A 19,051-nucleotide genomic window follows, 5' to 3' on the forward strand; every position below is an offset into this window, starting at 1 on the left:
GAACCAAGGCTCCTAACAGTTATTCCATTAACACCACTATTTAGGTTACAAGCAGAGAAACGAGTTCTATGAATGCCTCCTGGCCTCTCAATTCTCCAACGTGCTCCACTCTCCTTCCCTGAAGTAATTATAAGCTGCTCCTCAAGAAAATAATTTCTTCAAAAGGAAGAGCCAGGAGAAAGAAGGGCCAATGCTTCAAACAGAAATAGTTTGTACAGTTAATGAAAAGGAGCAAAGCACGGTGCTTATCTTCCCTTAATTTCCTTAACACAGGGAGCATTCATATTCAAGAATATATATATAGACAGACAGATTTGTCTAATTTCCAGTAATTTCCTTGTCATGCCTTCACATAATTTGTATTAGAATAAATGCCATTAATTTCATAGTCAGTGTGTTCTCCTGCTTGCTCTGCAAAATAAACTGCCAGAATGCGTGTTAATTTTAAACTTATGCTTTCAGTGCAAAAAAAAGGGTTGGAGTCTTTCTTTCTTTTTCCGCAACAAATGAGAAACTTCAGCTTTCCAAAGAAAAAAAAAGTTTCCCCTAATAACAAATAGTCTGGGTATACATAAATGATACTAGTTTACAACAGCTGAAAGACCACCAATACAGTTACATTAAACAGGGAAATACCTGCCACAAGCGTTTGTGTCCACAACACAATAGCCCAGATCCCATGCATGAGCAACAAGAACTTCATTACACATGAGAATGGGGGCTAAGTTATCCCCCAGTTTCATCCTGCTGCATCTCAGTACATACCATTTCAGAGGGCTTCACCTATCCTCAGAAATGCCTTCCTAGGCTTGCACAAAATCCACAGCCTTTGGATACCAGCCAATGAAAATATACCCTATCCAGCAAGGAAACTGTAATATAACAGTTCCTAACACTTGCATAAAGAAAGTGAGAATTTCAAAGGACTCTTAAATACACCCTGCTCTTAAACTGAGCATTTACTGCATGGTAGAAGCAAATGTCACAAATGGAGACTATGACCAAATGAGGCCGACAGTTTCGAATGCCCAAAAGTGACAAATAAACCACAGAAAGAAAAAGAAGACACAAACTGCCTGATGAAAACCTGACATGCATTTATAGGTCACTCTCAAGTACCTAAGTTATTGCAAGTTAAGAGCATTTTAGATCTTGAAAGTATGACCTTATAACCGAATTATAATATCCTGTTCACAGTTTCTTTTTTTAAAGAGCAGTATGAATGTGAGGTGCTCCTAGAGTCTGTGCAGTTTTAGCTGTAGCGATTCAAGGATATTCATATTGTAGAAACTCCTTAATTAATTGGCAGATTGGCTGGTAATAATGCAGGCATAGGCAAACTCGGCCCTCCAGATGTTTTGGGACTACAATTCCCATCATCCCTGACCACTGGTCCTGTTAGCTAGGGATCATGGGAGTTGCAGGCCAAAAACATCCGGAGGGCTGAGTTTGCCTATGCCTATAATAATGCAACAGAAAGTGTGCAGAGAAGGGGAAGGAGGATATTTCTGGCCAGCTACAAAGGCTCAGAGCACGCAGCCTCAGGGCTCAACCTCAGTCCCTCAGGTATCGAAACATTCACCTAAGCAAGGTTAATTATTTTTAAGAAGATTGTTACTTTTCAAGGCAGACAAAATGTAGCTTCCCTCCCCTGCCCACCCCCCGCCGCCGCTTGCCTAATCAAAGAAGTCTGTTTGAAGCTTGCTTAACAATTTATGGCTTGCTCTAACATTATTCCACAAGAAACTGCACTTGTTGGAAGACAAACCTAAAGAATGTTGTAATGCCTATAATCCGCGAACCTAGAGAAGTGTTATGGGTTGACAATTGAAATCTGCCTAAAGGAAATTATGCTGTTAACAGACACAGCTAAAATAAAAAGTACCCTGATGATCGTACTCTGTGGGGTGCCATGTCTAACATGACCGGCCAGCCAGAAATAATCATAGCTATGTCCAAAGTAGAAGTGATTTGCTGGCAGCTCCTGAATGCCATCCTTGGCCCAACTAGGGTCTACAGCTCTGGAGGGGTAGTAAAACGGGGCTGCCAGTGTGAGGAAAAGCAGCAACAGGAAAGCTCACTGACCAGTTTTTCTCCCTGGTCCAATCCACCCTGCCTAGGACAGCAGTAGATTTGTTTAGAAGTTCCTGATGGACACAATATTAAGTTTTGCATAGCATGCCCACTATTTTGGCGGGTGTACAGGCCCCCCCCCTTATTTTTTATTGTTAGGATTCAGTATGAATTATTAGCCGATTGTTTAATCTTAGTGTAACAGTGACTATTAATATGAGATGTTTGGGGCTTATTGGAAATGATGTTTTTATGGCTATTTAAATTTGCTGGGCTCTCTTGTGAATTGTTAGCGAATTATCTTGAAATTGAAGTCTATCGTTACGAAGTGCTTTGCAGAGGGGAGCCTACCATAGAAAAGCAGCAGACAAGTAAACCATTGAAGAAAGCCAAGTTTGTTGGAATGGGAATGGGGGAAGGAAAGGAGCAAAACAATTAATTTGTTCAGTCCAACCTGTACTGATTGCTGGCAGCATGTCGTGTACGGCTCATGTAGTTTTAGTGGGCAAGTGTGAGCTGCGAAGTTCCCTGTTCAAACAGCCATGAACTGCAGATGGCTTTAAGCATGGTTCCCTTAATTTCTCTTTCTGTCCCAGTTCCTAGATCCCCCTCCCCCTCCACAATACGATGATAACAACACTGACCTCTTTTACCAGATTACCGCAAGGATTACAGAGATAATGTACCCAAAAAATGCCTTCTAGAATCCATACAATACTTTTGTTAGAAAAACCAAACTGTCACAAAACAGGGAGCAAGTGTCTTTGAGTTCTCCAGAAATGTTCATCAGGCCTGTTTGTTACGCAAAACAGGAAGTGGGAGGGGCAGGGGGCAGAGTGTTGAAGGCATAAAGTTTGTACTAGTATCTCTCTTAAAATAGGGAGTGGGAAGAGGGACCAGGCATAATAGATTAGGTTTCGAGTTACACCTAGGGGCACTGGGATGAAGAAGTGCCTGATTCCCCTTTTTAAAAATATAAAACCCAGTACAGTAGTTCACTAGCTCTGTCTTCAGTCTCATACAAACTACAGAAGTTATTGGTGGTAGTAAACAGCACCATATGTATCGGCATATATGCACAAAGCAGAGATCAATCTTAGGTAGCGTACCAGGTTGGGGGAAAATATCAATGGAAACTGAATATGGCAGCTTTACCTAGTGGCTGGAGAGAATGTGCACCCCAAGAAAATGTGTGGTATTCAACTACATATTAATCAGAGTAGATCCACTGAAATTAATGACCATGACCAAGTTAGGTCCATTAATTTTAAGCGGTCTCCTCAGAGTAAAGCTTAGCTGAACACCACCCAAAGCTTTGAACTGTCTCAAGTTGTATTATGCATGACTTTGCAAGTCAGTTCTTATCTGCTACTAACACTATTTCGAATGTATCACCTCACAGTGACCTTACCAGAGCTGCAATCCAAAGTATATTTAACCAGGAAGCATTTTTAGAACTGGACAGTTAAGACACCCAAGGGGGAAAAAATCACTGTTGGAAGGCGCTTGGATTTAGGATAGTATTGAAGTAGCTGTACAACCACCTTTTCCTCTCTCCTTTTTTAAGAGTTTGAATAAGATGTTCATTAGTTATCTTCCACCTACTGTGTTTAAAGCATTCTTTCTCACTCACTCACTCACCACCACCAAGCTACATCTCTTTTTGTTTTCCTTTTACAGACTAATTAAGCATCATAGCAGTATCTTCCTCTTTATCAGTTCACCTTCTGGATTGAGCTCAATGACTTGGACCTTCACAGGTGGGCCTCCAGTCCAGTAGAAGCTCCCTCTGGCAGAAGAAGGCAGACAATTCTTGCCAGTTCCCCCTTCCCTTGCAGCCTTCCTCCACTGCCACTGTTCTAGAGGGTCTCCCAACACAACTTGTCAGGGAGAATGAGGGGGATGTAGGGCAAAAAAAGCTTCCCCTTTCAGCTAGCAGCATCCTGTCAGCAGAATTCCACTCACTGAAATTTAATAAAATTTCTTATTAAAAAAAAAATTTATTGTTCTGAGTATAAGCCAAGTACAATACTTTGATAAACAAAAACCTATTAAAATATTATCACACGCCACTCCTATTTCTGAGCAGTGTGAGATTCCAGGGGTCCCAGGCACTCGCCCAGGGTCTGTGTTCCCTTTGGTAATGAGGCACAGTGGAAAGTGTGGTGTCTTTATGATATATGGTTTATTTACACAGATATTCAACCTGAGCCTACGATGGAGGGGCTCACAACATTAACACTCCAAGGGGGTCTTGCTGCTCCCATAGCTGCAGCCATGGATTCAAACAGAAATCAACCCTTGTACTTCTCTCCAGCCACCTTTACCAGACTGAAACCTTTCCCCTCCATCCCAGTCAGGCCGGAACCCTCTACCTCAAACTCTGCCTTTGCAGATCTGGAGGAGGGGCCCCACCCACTTGCAGTCTGGCACAGAGCCTTTGCTTTCTTAATGACTTTCTTAATGACTCATCACCTTCCATTCCCCTAACAGCCTACACCCCAGGCAATTTCCTGGTCAGGAAACTGGCCTGGCTTATATTTTAACATTTACTGGATCCAAGAATTTAGGGGAGTCTGGTACCCACAAACTCATAACACTATTATACTATTGAATCAGTAACACAAAGACACAGCCATCCATATCGCCTCAGTTCAAAATTCTAGCCAGTCACATGTACAACAAATACAGGTAACCCACACCTAGACAGCTTATAACTGAATATTCTAGCTGCCTAAAATAGCTACTTCATTGACCGGCATAAAGGCTGTCAGAAAGTCTTCATGAATATTCCAAGCTACTATGAATCATGGAGAATGACAGAAATCGAGGCACGTGCATCTTTAAATGGTCATTTGCACACATTTGCACATGTCGATGTTAACAGCAAAGTTAACACATACAAAAGCAACCTATCTTTCTGAAATTAAACACCTGAAGAATGAACATAGCTGTCAACGTTTCCCTTTTTTTAAGGGAAATTCCGAATAGGATAGGATTCCTCGCAAGAAAAGGGAAAAGTTGACAGCTATGAGAATGAACTTAATGGCTAGCAGTTTTATATTTCAGTTTTATAATACAACCACAACTCAGCAGATTGTCAGCACAAGCCAACCCTGTAATTAACTCAAGAGTTTTCCTCCATTACAGACTCAAATTCAAAATTTTAATTGAGGATGTTCAAGAAAAATAGATGGGTGTGTTGTTGTTTTTTAAGACCAATACAAAGGTGGAATCCTTGGTCATTTCTGGGCAGGGCAGAACACCACAACTCAACCATAAAACCATATAAAGGCTAGCCTTCTGTAACCCGTTAATCTCCTGGTATTGTTGGGCTCCAGCCAGCATGGGCAAAGGTCAGGGGTGACAAGGAGTTGCAGCCTGAAATACCTGGAGGGTACCAAGTTCTGGAAGGCCACCATAGCCCATTTTGAGAAGAGTCCATATAGCAGCATAAATCCCCTTCAGCAAAACCAGCATCAAGACAGGAAGAAACTATGTAATTTTTTAATTTTTATTTTTAGAAGAAGAGTTTGGATTTGATATCCCGCTTTCGCTTTATCACTACCTGAAGGAGTCTCAAAGCGGCTAACATTCTCCTTTCCCTTCCTCCCCCACAATAAACACTCTGTGAGGTGAGTGGGGCTGAGAGACTGAAGTGTGACTAGCCCAAGGTCACCCAGCAGCTGCATGTGGAGGTGGCGAAGACGCGAACCCGGTTCACCAGATTACAAGTCTATGCTCTTAACCACTACACCACACTGGCTCTCAACTATGTACAGTGGTACCTCGGGTTACATACGCTTCAGGTTATACACTCCGCTAACCTAGAAATAGTGCTTCAGGTTAAGAACTTTGGTTCAGGATGAGAACAGAAATCGTGCTCCGGCGGCATGGCGGCAGCGGGAGGCCCCATTAGCTAAAGTGGTGCTTCAGGTTAAGAACAGTTTCAGGTTAAGAATGGACCTCCGGAACGAATTAAGTATTTAACCCGAGGTACCACTGTAATTTTTAAAACCATAGCTCCTGCTTGCTTTTCACTCTAGATTCTTGCATCCCTTGAGTTTCCTATAGGTATGTCTGTAAAAGGTAAGACAGCTTCAAGCACACAGACTCTGGTCTTGTGGTCGCCATGCTTAGAAGGGAGGTTGGAGGCCATGTTTTCAGGGGTGTAGGAAGAGGGGGCGGGGGGGGCAGGTAGCCCAGGGTGCCATCATGGGGGGGGGGTGACAAATTATCAAGGAACAATACTGCCGTACTAGAGCGGTTCATAAAAAACTTTTTTTTGAAAATGCCTGTTCCAAAGGTCTTATCTTACTACACTAGGGATTATATAGCTATATCTGAAATTTCATGCATATCAGTTAATATCTTGACCCTCCTCCACGAAAATAACTGTTTACTTGGCCATTTTCATATGTCGTGAAGGCTGAAATTTCAATTCAGTGGAGCCAAAACACAATCCATCCTATAGATTTAAGTATCTGTCCACAGTCGCCTACTTGTTATCAGGGGCCCATAATCCACATTCCTTTGTAAGAAAATATGAAATAACGTAAAACCAAGTTTGCAGGCAAAAAAAAAAAAAAAATCAAGGGGGGGGACACAATAAATTTTCCACACTGGGTACCTACGCCTCTGCATGTATTCACATTTTAGTATCCCTGGAAAAACTAAAGAACACCAGGTTAGAAGATGTGGCTTTCAGTATGCTCTCATTACAGGGCACTGCGTGGGGTAGAAGCTCAATCTTTGCAAATGTTGGGCTAGTACAGTGGTACCTTGAGTTAAGAACTTAATTCATTCCGGAGGTCTGTTCTTAACCTGAAACTGTTCTTAACCTGAAGCACCACTTTAGCTAATGGGACCTCCTGCTGCCTCGCCGCCGCTGCACGATTTCTGTTCTCATCCTGAAGCAAAGTTCTTAACCCAAGGTAATATTTCTGGGTTAGCAGAGTCTGTAACCTGAAGCGTATGTAACCCGAGGTACCACTGTATATAGAAAATACTACACAGCACTGATATAGTTGTTGAAGGAATTCACATACTGTGGTACCTCGGGTTACATACGCTTCAGGTTACATATGCTTCAGGTTACAGACTCCGCTAACCCAGACATAGTGCTTCAGGTTAAGAACTTTGCTTCAGGATGAGAACAGAAATCATGCTCTGGCGGCACGGCGGCAGCGGGAGGCCCCATTAGCTAAAGTGGTGCTTCAGGTTAAGAACAGTTTCAGGTTAAGAACAGACCTCCAGAACGAATTAAGCACTTAACCTGAGGTACCACTGTATATTATCTCTAAAGTATTCTTCATCCCTCTCCTGGAAACAGGTACAGGGGAGGTGACAGTGAAAAATATTTTGCTGGGTTAGGTCACCCAGTGGATACATAACTGAGGTACAATTTGGACTAGAGTTGTCCCAGCGCATACTCTCACCCACCACACCATGCCTGCTTTTGAAACTTTAACATAGGGAGAAGTGCGCTTTTTGCCTTTTGTAGCCAATGTGATATCCAATGCTAATTCCCCCTTTAGCATCTTCCTCAAATAAAAATTCCTGGCTCACTGTACAAAAATCTTAGTCACCACAACACACTTAACTCATGTGTATCTCCCAGCCATTCTAGCAAAACATGCCTATACAGCATGGGTAGACAAACTAAGGCCCGGGGGCTGGATCCGGCCCAATCGCCTTCTAAATCTGGCCTGCGGACGGTTCAGGAATCAGCATGTTTTTACATGGGTAGAATGTGTCCTTTTATTTAAAATGTATCTCTGGGTTATTTGTGGGGCATAGGAATTCATTCATATATTTTTTTCAAAATATAGTCCATCCGCCCCCCGCAGGTCTGAGGGTCAGTGGACTGGCCCCCTGCTGAAAAAGTTTGCTGACCCCTGTTATATGGTGTATAAGCAGATCAAAAGACAACAGGGGGGTTTTTTTGGGGGGGGGTTAACCTGCAAGTGTCACATCAACTCCAAAATTCACCAGCTGCCTCTGTCAGCTGCCCTAAAATCTATGAAATCATCAGACCAAATGCTATTCTCACTTAATCAAACCTGCCTCCATGGTAGGAAAACGTAACATATACAATTAGAAACAAGAACACTGATGAGTTATGACGAGGGAGGTTGCTGAAGTGAGAAATATATTGAGTCATGTGGGATAACCTGAAATGGTGATCAACCTACAGACCTTAGAAAATCAGGCTATGGACCTAAGCATATGAGGAAAGGGCAAATTTCAGTTGTAGGTTTTTCCATGCAGAAGTTCCCAGTTTAATCCTGGGCATATCCAATCAAAAGAATATCTGGGAGCTGTGCATCTCTTTTGAGTAACTGAAGAGCTGTTGTCTCAACATAGACTATGCTGGGCTAGGGAGACCAACAGTTTAATTTCACATAAGGCAGCTTTGTGAGTTTCGTGTTCTGTACATATCCTACAGTTTAGCGAAAATAAGCACTGAACAAAAATACAGCCATATTATGGCCAATAAGGCAATTCATGTAAATAAAGTTACTTCCTGTCTCAAGATTTTAACACTGAACAATTGACATTGAATTGAAGTTCATTCACAATAAAAATGTTTACTGTATTTTACTCCATTCAGTTGAATAAACAGATTAAAATAAAGACCAAAGGTCCACCTAAATGTATTCATGAAACCCATGTAAATTACTAAGGGAGAGAAAAGATGGATTAGAGCATTAAAGGAAGCCCAATGGAGAGCGAATCCACTATTCAGAACACCCACACAGAGACAGCAGCTCCCGACAAGAAAAATGTTCTCTACAAAAATAAACCACAAAGATTCTTTTCATGAAAAATTAAAGAGTGCTCTATATGCAGATTACATGACATTTAATTTTAGGAAACTCTGCTGAAATGAAACTCTTCTGTGCATGATTCACAGTTCATGAGATAATAAATGATTAAATAATACACATCCTTTTAGATAATTTAATACTTTTCTTTCTTTCTAGCATAATTAATTCCTTCTTGAGGTATATTTCACCTAGATTTCATGATTAAAGCAGAAATGGAAGCCATTATTACTTACTTACCTTGACACTGAAATCCTTGTTTGCCAAACCCCCTAGGCAAGGAAAAAGAGAGAGAAAGACAAAGTTAGCTTTTTTGTTGTTGTCGTAATATGCAACAGCAATATTATTTCCTGTCAAAGGAATAAGTTTTCTTAACTTCTGCTTATGGAGTAAGTCACACTGAGTTTAATAGCGCTTACTTATGAGTAGACCTGTACAGAGTTCTGCTCTCAGCCTCTTTACATTCAACAACAAAAAATTCTGAACAATTAACTTGCAAAGAATACCTGCTGATACAATTTATGCATTATATTCACAATGTAAGGGTTCATATCATTAATACTATTATGGCTCTTGATGGATGCAGCCTTGATAGTCCCCCTATCCCCTTTGTTGTGGTTACTGCCTTTTTCTTCTTTTAAGAGGATCTAAATGAAAAACTAACACATACACCCTCACAAAAAGAAAGCTTGGCCTTATATCTAAGGATGCAAGACAGACGGAATTTCTACCAGTTGACAAAACACAAGAACCTCTGTTATTTATTTTGCTAACATGCATTTCGGGGGGGGGGGTGGACCTACATTAAGGAGCTAACATACAAATACTTTCCTCGTAGTTGTTTATATACAGATACTTAGTTTATACTACTCAAATCTACTTGCTAGGAGCAGCCTGCAACACTGTAGGATGGCACACACATAAGTTTTTTCCACAGTGAAGTGGAGACTTCAAACACACACACACACATTTACTTTGTTTATAGGCACAAATCTGTGGGAATAAAATTAAACACACAGAGGACTTCAAACAAAGCTTAACAATGTTGTTTGTGAAAACTGTCCTGATATTGACGGGTGCTTATTTTAACCACTTTTTTAAATATATACATGCCACCTTTACAAAACACTGCTGCAACTGTCTCAAGATAGCTGGATTGTTGAGGTCAAATGCAATATAAGCAATAATACTAAATTAACAGCTAAACTGATGCAACTGAAAGTTACTAATACGTAATCAGAGCATCCCTTTTTTGTGTTCTTAAAAGTTTCTATACTTGACAGAACTAACTTCTAAATAAAATGAGTAATCAAACTATGCCACATAACAGATTACTTTATCTGTGATTTATTGATTTTTAACACAGTTAAAGATAAGTGCAGTACACTTGCAACCTACACACATTTAGCTGGTGCTAATTCAGTTTTACGAACTTGGCAAATAAATAAAATGGAATGGAAAGCAGGCAGGTGTACAGAAAAAAATACTTTGGCAATCTCACCCTCTATTGCACCCAATGTGTTTTGACTATACACAATTTTGGCTTTAGGTGCTATTCTTGGAATGTAACCCCTGTGTAAGTTGCGGGCTTACTGTATTGAAAACATAGAAGCAAAGCAGGAAAGGGTTAAGGCTGCAATTTCTCCCTCCCTCTCTCTCTATATATATTAGTAATAAATTGAAGTTGAGTGGTACAGACTTTTTCCTGATCCTTCATTGAAGGGGACCAAAACGTGGTATTAACAGTGCTGCCCCTTTAGAGAACAGCTACCCAAATTTTGTATTTACAATTCACAGGTTTTCTGAAGTTTCCCAGACTCTCATTAAAAAGGCGCCTATATTTGAAGCAGAAAAAGGTTACTGCATGCTGTCTCTGAGAAATATTAAAAATCCTTCCTAGCTGGAAAAGGCAGTAGAACACAACTTTTCTTGTCACCTGCCAGCCACAGGATATGTTTCCCCATTCAAATGCACCCTGTGATTAAGTGCCTTTTATCAATGCAGTTTTAAAATGTATTTGCTATCATTATAAACATGATTAAATGGGCCCTACAGCAATTTTATATCTATATAACTCTACTCTTCTTTTTGTTTCATTCCACCCCCCCCCCAATTATTTTCCTCTTCTAATTACATTAAGTAAATTGGGCATTATTTTTAAAATGTAAACAGCTATATCATTTTTATCACCTCCTCATTTCTCTCTCCAAATTTCTGCATGCCCATATGATGGACTTCTCAACAAGTACACAGAAGTGGAATGATATGCAATAGACCCATAAGACAAGCCTATCCATTTTAATTGGGTTTGTCTTCCAAAATAGTATTGGGATGCTTTTAAAACACTGGAATTGAATGCTTCTTAACTTGACTGCTTCAAATGATATTTTAAGTGTGTGTTGCATTAATTATGTAATCACATCATTTAACTTGTTTATTGTATATTATTGTTTTATTTCAATTATATTGTAAACCGCCTTGGGATAAATATCATGAAGGGCTGCAAGTGCAAACATATATGTTTACCTGGAAATAAGCCCCACTGTATTAAGCAGAACTTATCACAAGTAAGTGGGCATAGGTTTAGAAACAGGCTTTCCCCTGTGACAGGACGTCAAGGCCAAGTAAACCTTTGTTTCGGCACTTCTTAGACAACACTTAGTACTCAAAGTCTGATACAACAGCACAAAACAAACACAAAATATCTAAAGTATTAAGGGTTCATGCATTCACAATCCATACATTTTCCTTTAATGCACATGCAACACAAAGTTCTCAGCTTTTGCTTGTATGTATTTTAAAAGGAGACACTGGAAGCTACCCTTGTGCTCTTCCTAACCAAGGCAATACAAAAATATTTAGTAACAAACACTGGATTCGAAGTATCATCTGACAAGCAGAATGCTTCCTCCAAAGTACAGGCAACCCCCCATTTACGGGGGGGTTACATTCCATGTCACCTTGCGTATAATTGAAGCATCCTGCAAACACCATCTGAACCTCTGGGAACCCTAGAAAAACCCTTTTACAAACCAGCAGCCCTACCAGACAAGGTAGGAATGGTGGCAATGGAGACATTCAGTCTTCCTCATTGCTGAAGGATGATTTGCAAACAATGACAAGCAGGGCGGACCGGTACCCCCAAAGTGCTTGGCTGTGGGTGAGACTCAATTGGTGGAGCTGATGGTGTCTTGCAGAGGAACATGATGATGGGCAGCTGGCGCTTCTGTCTCTTCAGTTGGTCAGGACATTTTTGGGTAGCCTCATGGTCCATGGATGCAGTTTCAACACAGGTGCCAATGTTCTTCAAATCGAAGCATTGTTTGAAGTGGGTCAGCAAGCCAGAACTAGCTCAGAACTCCTTCTCAGGCTGCCTGAAGTGCACATACAGTCTGAGAGTCTTCTTGCGCAAGGTGCTGCCATCAATGGGGATATGCTGGCGGTTCATGGCCTTTAGCCACAGATTCAGTGCTTCATGTGCCTTCAACAGGGCCTCATCCTGCACATGGCTGGGGACCTTGGCAGTTGTAGTTGTACATGCACTCGCCGCCTCCGATGCCCGGATTTTCTTCTCCTGTACCTTAACGGCACTTAAGCTGGATTCTTTCCTGCCAAACTTGCATGCCACATAACACCTGCTTGTGCTGCCTGCTAAACAGTTCACAACTTCCAATTCCTCCTCCAGCATGGGCACCACTCGCTGCCTCTTGGGTTTGTTTGTCATCCCCCAAAGAACATGACTATGCTGTGCATTTAGGTGCCATCTCAAAGAACAGCTAAAAAAACCAACTCCAAAAACTCCAACAAAACCCCTCTCTCCCAACCTCCTTCCTCAAGCTCAAACTCTCCACAGGCCTCAATCGTTGGTGCAAGGACTCTTGGGATTGCAATTGTGAAGGCCCATGGGATTGGTAGGTGCTGTTCCTGCACCTTTTCTGGCTTCTTCGTGCCTCTTCTGGGGCCATTTTAGCCATTTTTAAATTCACTTCTGGCTCGGCATGATGCATGTACACACAGTCACACACATGTTGAATGTGTGTAAAAGGTAGGATTGCCTGTGAGGATAGACCTGACACCTGGAAGTCCTACGGTTCTCTCATAGCTGATACTATGGGAATGGCTGAGTATCCAGTCCATACCAAGGGCTCTCGGACAAATAAGTTGCAGCATGCGAATAAAATGGATGTATTTGGATGCAAGCAATTCACAATAAGACAACATGAACACTTGTTTTTCTTCATTCAAGATGAGCCCATGGAGGGAAAGTGCACAACCATTCAATCTAAACCACAGCCAGATATGTGCATGCAAACGACGTACAACACCACTTCAGCTAGCTGGCATTGTAACAGCCTGACATTGTCTCGAGGAAAGAAAGCACTGCTTTATCCCCTTGTGGCTCCTGAGTGGTTTTTATTAGTTTCCTCCATATCGGCTATGTGCATAAATCTTATTTATGAGTATGCACATCTAAGAGGTGCAATCTGCAAAAGTATTTTCAAATCCCCTTGCCCACCAGAGGCAGCAACAGGAAACACAAAAAAGGGAAATACCAAACTCAGTGCAAGAGATCCAAGCAATCTCATCCTAAGCAACTGCAGAATCATAAGAGTTTGTAAAGTGGCAGGGCTGTGTAAGAAGAAGGGCAGCATGCACACAAATGCTTATATGCACGAAGTGGTTACAGAATCAAGGTTAAGTGGAACAGCTGCATGGAAGCACGGTGTACATGACATAACCCAGGTGCTAAAGGGGAATATATATAGGAGAAAGAAAAACTACGGTAAATGAATTCAATGGGTAGGACAACTTATGCTGCGGTTAAAGAGAATGCACTCTGTTATGAGTTCACTGGCATCTTATGGCAGCTCCTGAACAAGTGTATGGGTGCAGGAAGAGGCTAAGATGAGGGCCAAAAATTGTACAGTGGTACCTCGGGTTACATACGCTTCAGGTTACATACACTTCAGGTTACAGACTCCGCTAACCCATAAATAGTACCTCGGGTTAAGAACTTTGCTTCAGGATGAGAACAGAAATCACGCGGCAACAGTGGGAGGCCGCATTAGCTAAAGTGGTGCTTCAGGTTAAGAACAGTTTGAGGTTAAGAATGGACCTCCGGAATGAATTAAGTACATAACCAGAGGTACCACTGTAATTCAGTCCTGGCATTGGGAGGTCCTGTGGGGAGATGGGTGGCTCCTGCTTCCAGAAACAGGTAATAGCACAGTTTGGGTGTAATCTTTGATTCGTATTTATCCACAGAAGCTCAGGTGGCAGTGGTAGCTATAAGTGAATGCCGCCTTTGGCAGGTACACCTACAATGTCTGTTTCCAGATCGGGATAGCCTGGCCGCTGTGAACAATCCTCTAGACTGGATAGCGTGAATCTGCTCCATCATCTGGGACTTTGCTTGAGATTGGTTCCAAAGCCAGGGCTGCTGCAGAATGCTGCAACCGTGTAACAAGGTTACTCAGTGGAGTATCCTACCACACACATATTACACCACTACTAAAGGAGCTGCATGGGCTGCCCATAAACTACAGGGCTAAGTTCAAGGTTTCGATGTCTGCCAACCAGGATACCTGCAGGAGCAGCTCTCTCTCCCTACTGCCATCTGAATATTCTGCTCAGCTGCAGAGTTCGTCTGGGTTGGGCAACTAGCGTGAAGGGCCTTCTCAGTGGTAGCCCCCTTTTTACAGAATCGCCTCCCCTCAGAGCTCTGACAACTGCAAATATATTTTAGCACTTCTTAAAAGCCTACTTGTGCATTTCAGCCTTTTCTGGAGTTTAATGTTAGGAAAACCAGCGACCAATTTGGAGGGTGCATATAAGGAGAGGGGAAGTTCTGTGGCACAGCCCAAAGTCCTTCTGCTAGGAGAAGTACTTTGCTGGATGCCACCTCTAATGTTGCAATGTTACTGTGCTGTTGCTTTTTAAAATCATTTTAACTTGTACATTGACACAGGTTGGATTGCAACAGGTAGTAGAAAAGTGAATATAACATAACATACAATAAGTAAAACTTCTAGAGAGTAGGGTTGTAGCAGAAAATAACTCCCCTGGGTGAAATTTATGTACAACAATTTCCTTGTTAGCTAGGTAAGCAAAAGCCAAACTACATATGATAATAGGAGCTCCATGAGTAGATCTGCAGATATTTTAAATTTTTACTTTGGAGGACTGTGAATTTGATTGGACCAATGGCATGGCATGGGGAAATCGTATTTCCACACCCTATTTTCCTGATCTACAGTCAACACATACGGAAAGCTGCTGTTTTACCCTTCAGGGAAATAATACAGGAACTGTGCTTTCCCCTCAATTTTACTTCAGGATGGGATAGCATGGGGAAAACAGCATGGGGAAAGCGCTGAAATCCTCCAGCACTACTGCTCTGACCTAATTCAAAATCTCTCCCCACCCCACTCACTTCAGCCGCTTTTAAATAAATAAAAATAAAAACGTTGAGAGATCCATCTGAACATCTTGAGTGCAGACTGGCCAAAAGGGCAGGCAAGAGATCAGCTACAGAAAATAATTAGATTGCAAGGGTTGGATCCTCCATGGAGCATGCCTTTAAAGTCAATAAACTGATTGCACACGATAGACAAGAGATAAGCACGTACAGTAAACTTTAGGGTGCAGTAGGGTGGTAGCAAATTGTACTTCAGCAGACAACAGGGGGGCAGAAACTTGGTTAGTTAAGCCTCTACCTAAGTAAGTTGGTAAAGCAGCCAAATACACAAGGCAACTGACAGCCCATAGCATCACTACAGGGAATTTCCATCAGTGAGTTTAAGAAATTTGAAGAAGGGTTCTCTTTATCTCAAGTGAAATGCAGTTGGAAGTCTCACTAGATAAAGCTGGTGCAGTACAGAGTACAATAATGTATAAGATTTTTTCAATCCCTAGCATCCCCAGGTAGGATTGGGAGTGAAATCTGTCTGAAGCCCTGGAGAACTGCTTTCAGACAGCATGGACAATACTGGGCTAGATGGACCATTGGTCTAACTCGGTATAAGGCAGCATCCTACAAAGTCCTATGGTAAGAGACAAAATCTTGTATCTATGGCTGTGCAACAAAGAAACTTTGTGTATGGAAAGATGAAACTCCAAAAAGCCATTTTGCAAAGATGAGACATAGAAAAAGGACAATTGAGGGTGATGGAGGAAGAGGGTGTCTTGCATCTGTTTTGTATTGTTGTTGTTGTTGTTGCATTTACCATATTTTTCCTTCTATAAGACACCCCCAGGTATAAAATGCCCCCTATTTTGGGGGACTCAGATTTAAGAAAAGGGGGGGAGAGATATATCCGTGCATAAGACACCCCCCTAATTAGGGGGGAAACCTCGTCTTATACATAGAAAAATACGGTATATCCCATCTTTTTGTCCAAGCAGCTCAATGCAGAGCACACAATTCTCCCTCTCCTCTCCCTCTCCCCACTGAGAGGCAGCGACTGACCCAAAATCACTCCAGTTAGCTTAACAGCCAAGTGGGGATTTGAACCCTGAACTCCCAGGTCTTAGTCTGACACTCTAACCACTATACCATGCAGGTGCTTACGGAAGTTGCCCCCTGTGGCTGAATGGTATTTAGAACGATCCCTTAAGCAGGTGTTGTTGGTGTTGTTTGCATATAACACTTTCAGCGTGGGGATGACAAATCTCACTCCATATGTTTCTGCTGTGATGTTGGGAGAGTTATACAGTGTGCAATCCAATCTATGACAGTGTTGCTCCCCAGTTAACACCAGTTCCTTGACTTCCTGATCTGGGGTGGGAGGTGAAGGACAGAAGAGTACTTATCATGGTGCAACAGTGGGAAAGAATCTCACACGAAATAGTGAAATAGAAAAAGAGCAGCCTTACGCAGTTAGACTCGCGATCCATCTAGCGCAATACTGTCCGCACTAACTGGCAGCAGCCCTCTAAGAGCTCAAGCAGGCACCATTCCAAGTGCTACCTGGAGGTGCCAGGAACAAAAACCGGGATCTCATGGAAACAACAAGGAGATGCGGAGGACAAGGTTTCTGTGTCTCTAATAGTTGCACAGAAGAGGGAACTTTGTGAGATGCAGAGTGAGAAAATCGGCAGCTTGTCATGCTAGAGTTGAAAAAATCTGCACATCCCAAACAACTTGGAAAAGATGGGTCACTCCAAACAGCATGGCCAATGGCCAGAGATTATGGGAGTTGCTCTCTAACAAAAGCAGACAGCCAACCATTTCCCATCACCGCTGGTGTAGAGCCTGGTCTGCATCTGCATCAGTGCAAATGGATTTTAAGTGTCCAGAGGGGGACAGGGTGAGACTGTTTCAGAAGGAAGCCAGCTCAAGGACCAAGAAGAGGATTGTAGATGGAAGAGAGAGAGTGTGTGTGTGCTGGTCTGCACAGGAAGACTCATATTGGAGTTGCTTTCATATCAGTGGGAGTGATGAACGGAGTTCTGGATACAACCAGCTTCCTCTGGAAGATACAGCTGGTGTGGCTCTCTCTTCAGCGCAAGAGTGTGGCGGCTGAGAAGGAGGGGGCTACAGAGCCTTCCCTTTAAAAAAGAGTGTCGTTTCAGGATCCCAGCAAAACGGGTTGCGTCGTAGGAGAAGTTTTTGGTTCTGAGAGCACGGTACTGGGTGGGGGTGGAAGTCTTTTACTGTATGAAATCAAATGGGCTTTTATGGGGTGTGCATGCATGTGTGGTACAGAAGGTCTATCTAAAGGCGCTAATTCCCCCCCCCAGATGTGGTCAGCGGAGCAGTGAAATAGACAGAAGGACTGGTGTTGGGGGTTTTTCCAGATGTGCATAAATGGGTTGACATATTTGTGGGGTGGGAGGGAGTCAGCTCTCTTTCCACGTGAAAAAGGTGCTGCACTACATCCCCCAAGAGCCTTAAAGTAGAAAGATCCTTTCTGGCAAGTTGGAGTGCAGGAAAACTGAGTCCATTGGGTCAGCCTGGCCCAGAAGTGTTTGTGTGCCCCGATGAAAAATGCAGCGCCACATGAACCACCCCACACAGGGGTGGTGCCTCCCTCCCTCCCTCCCTATCTGTAGGAGGAAAGTAAGAAGGAGAGACGCCTCCCATACATGCGACTGCATGGGGCGGGGAAAAGAGCTCCTGTCAGCGGGGAAGCAGTGCGCTGGGGTCTCATCGAACCGACGGAGCCCCCGGAGAGACGGCGAACCTCAAGCACTTCCTCCTGCCGGTGGGGAGAGAGAGAGTGTGTCTCTCTTTCTGCCCCAAGTCCTTCACCTGTGAAGTCTGCCGAGCGGCTGAAGGGAAGGAGATGACTAACAGCGCTGAGGCGGCGCGGGGAGAGAGCCAGCCTGCCTGCCTGCCTGCCCGCCCGCCCGCCCGCCTCGCCTGCCTCTTCGGGAGTGGAAGACTGCGAGGCTCCCGGCTGGAGGAAAGGCAAGGCGGAGAGGGAGCCGCTGGAGTTCCCCCTCTGCAGCCACCGCAGCGCAGCGCCCGGTTCTCGGGCGGGGGGTTGGGGTGGGGGGGTTGAGGCCGCGCTCGCTCCTTACCAGATGAAGTCGGTGCAGTGGCTGCAGAAGGTGGGCTGCTTGAAGAAGCGCGCGATGAATTTGTGGTCGCGGACCTCGTGTACGTTCTTCTGCCGGAGGGCCCCTTTGCGGGCGAAGCCCCGCGCCGCGTCGGGACCCGCTCCGGGCTCCGGGTTGTGGAAGACGTCGGCCATGGCGCGCGCCCGCCCGCCCGCCCCCCGCTGGCTCCTTCGCTCCTTCCCTTGCTTGCCGCGCCGCGTCGACTTTTGACTTCGCCTCAGCCAGGAAGCGCCTCCTTCCCTCCCACTTCTCTCCCTCTGCCCCGTCCGGCAGCCGCCGACACTCTGGCAGCGGCGGAGATGGGCGCTGCCTCCTGCCCGCTCGGGCTCCTCCTGACGTCTGAGCCACGCGCAGCAGGCAGGAGGGGGGGGAGGATCCCTTTCCCCGGGCCAGCCCCCGACGGCTCCGCCCGCCCGCGCGCTCACTGGACCCCCTGCGGCGGGAGGGAGGGGCCACCAGAAGGGGGAGGGCCAGCGAGCGCCGGAGAGACAGAGCGAGAGCCGGGGAAGCCCGTCTCTAGGGCAACAAGGCGGCGTGTGGGCGACTCCCCCAACTCCGGGGGGGAGGGAGGAGGAGGGGTGGAGAGA

At 44.0% G+C, this 19,051-nt stretch overlaps 1 protein-coding gene across 3 annotated transcripts in view; it reads right to left on the minus strand.

Moving 5' to 3' along the window:
• The window catches only part of PRKCA (protein kinase C alpha), a 193,426-nt gene extending 174,611 nt beyond the window's left edge, over nucleotides 1-18,815 (minus strand). For all 3 annotated transcript variants that reach the window (XM_080994553.1, XM_080994552.1, XM_080994554.1), the window contains exons 1-2: nucleotides 18,426-18,815; nucleotides 9,141-9,172 (exon numbers count right to left, since the gene is read on the minus strand). In XM_080994553.1, coding sequence (XP_080850679.1) covers nucleotides 9,141-9,172; nucleotides 18,426-18,598 — 205 coding nt within the window. In that variant the 5' untranslated portion in view covers nucleotides 18,599-18,815. The remainder of the gene's footprint in view (nucleotides 1-9,140; nucleotides 9,173-18,425) is intronic.
• Nucleotides 18,816-19,051: the final 236 nt, after the last annotated feature.

This window comes from Podarcis pityusensis (assembly GCF_964106645.2).
Source record: "Podarcis pityusensis genome assembly, chromosome: 2".
Taxonomy (NCBI): domain Eukaryota; kingdom Metazoa; phylum Chordata; class Lepidosauria; order Squamata; family Lacertidae; genus Podarcis; species Podarcis pityusensis.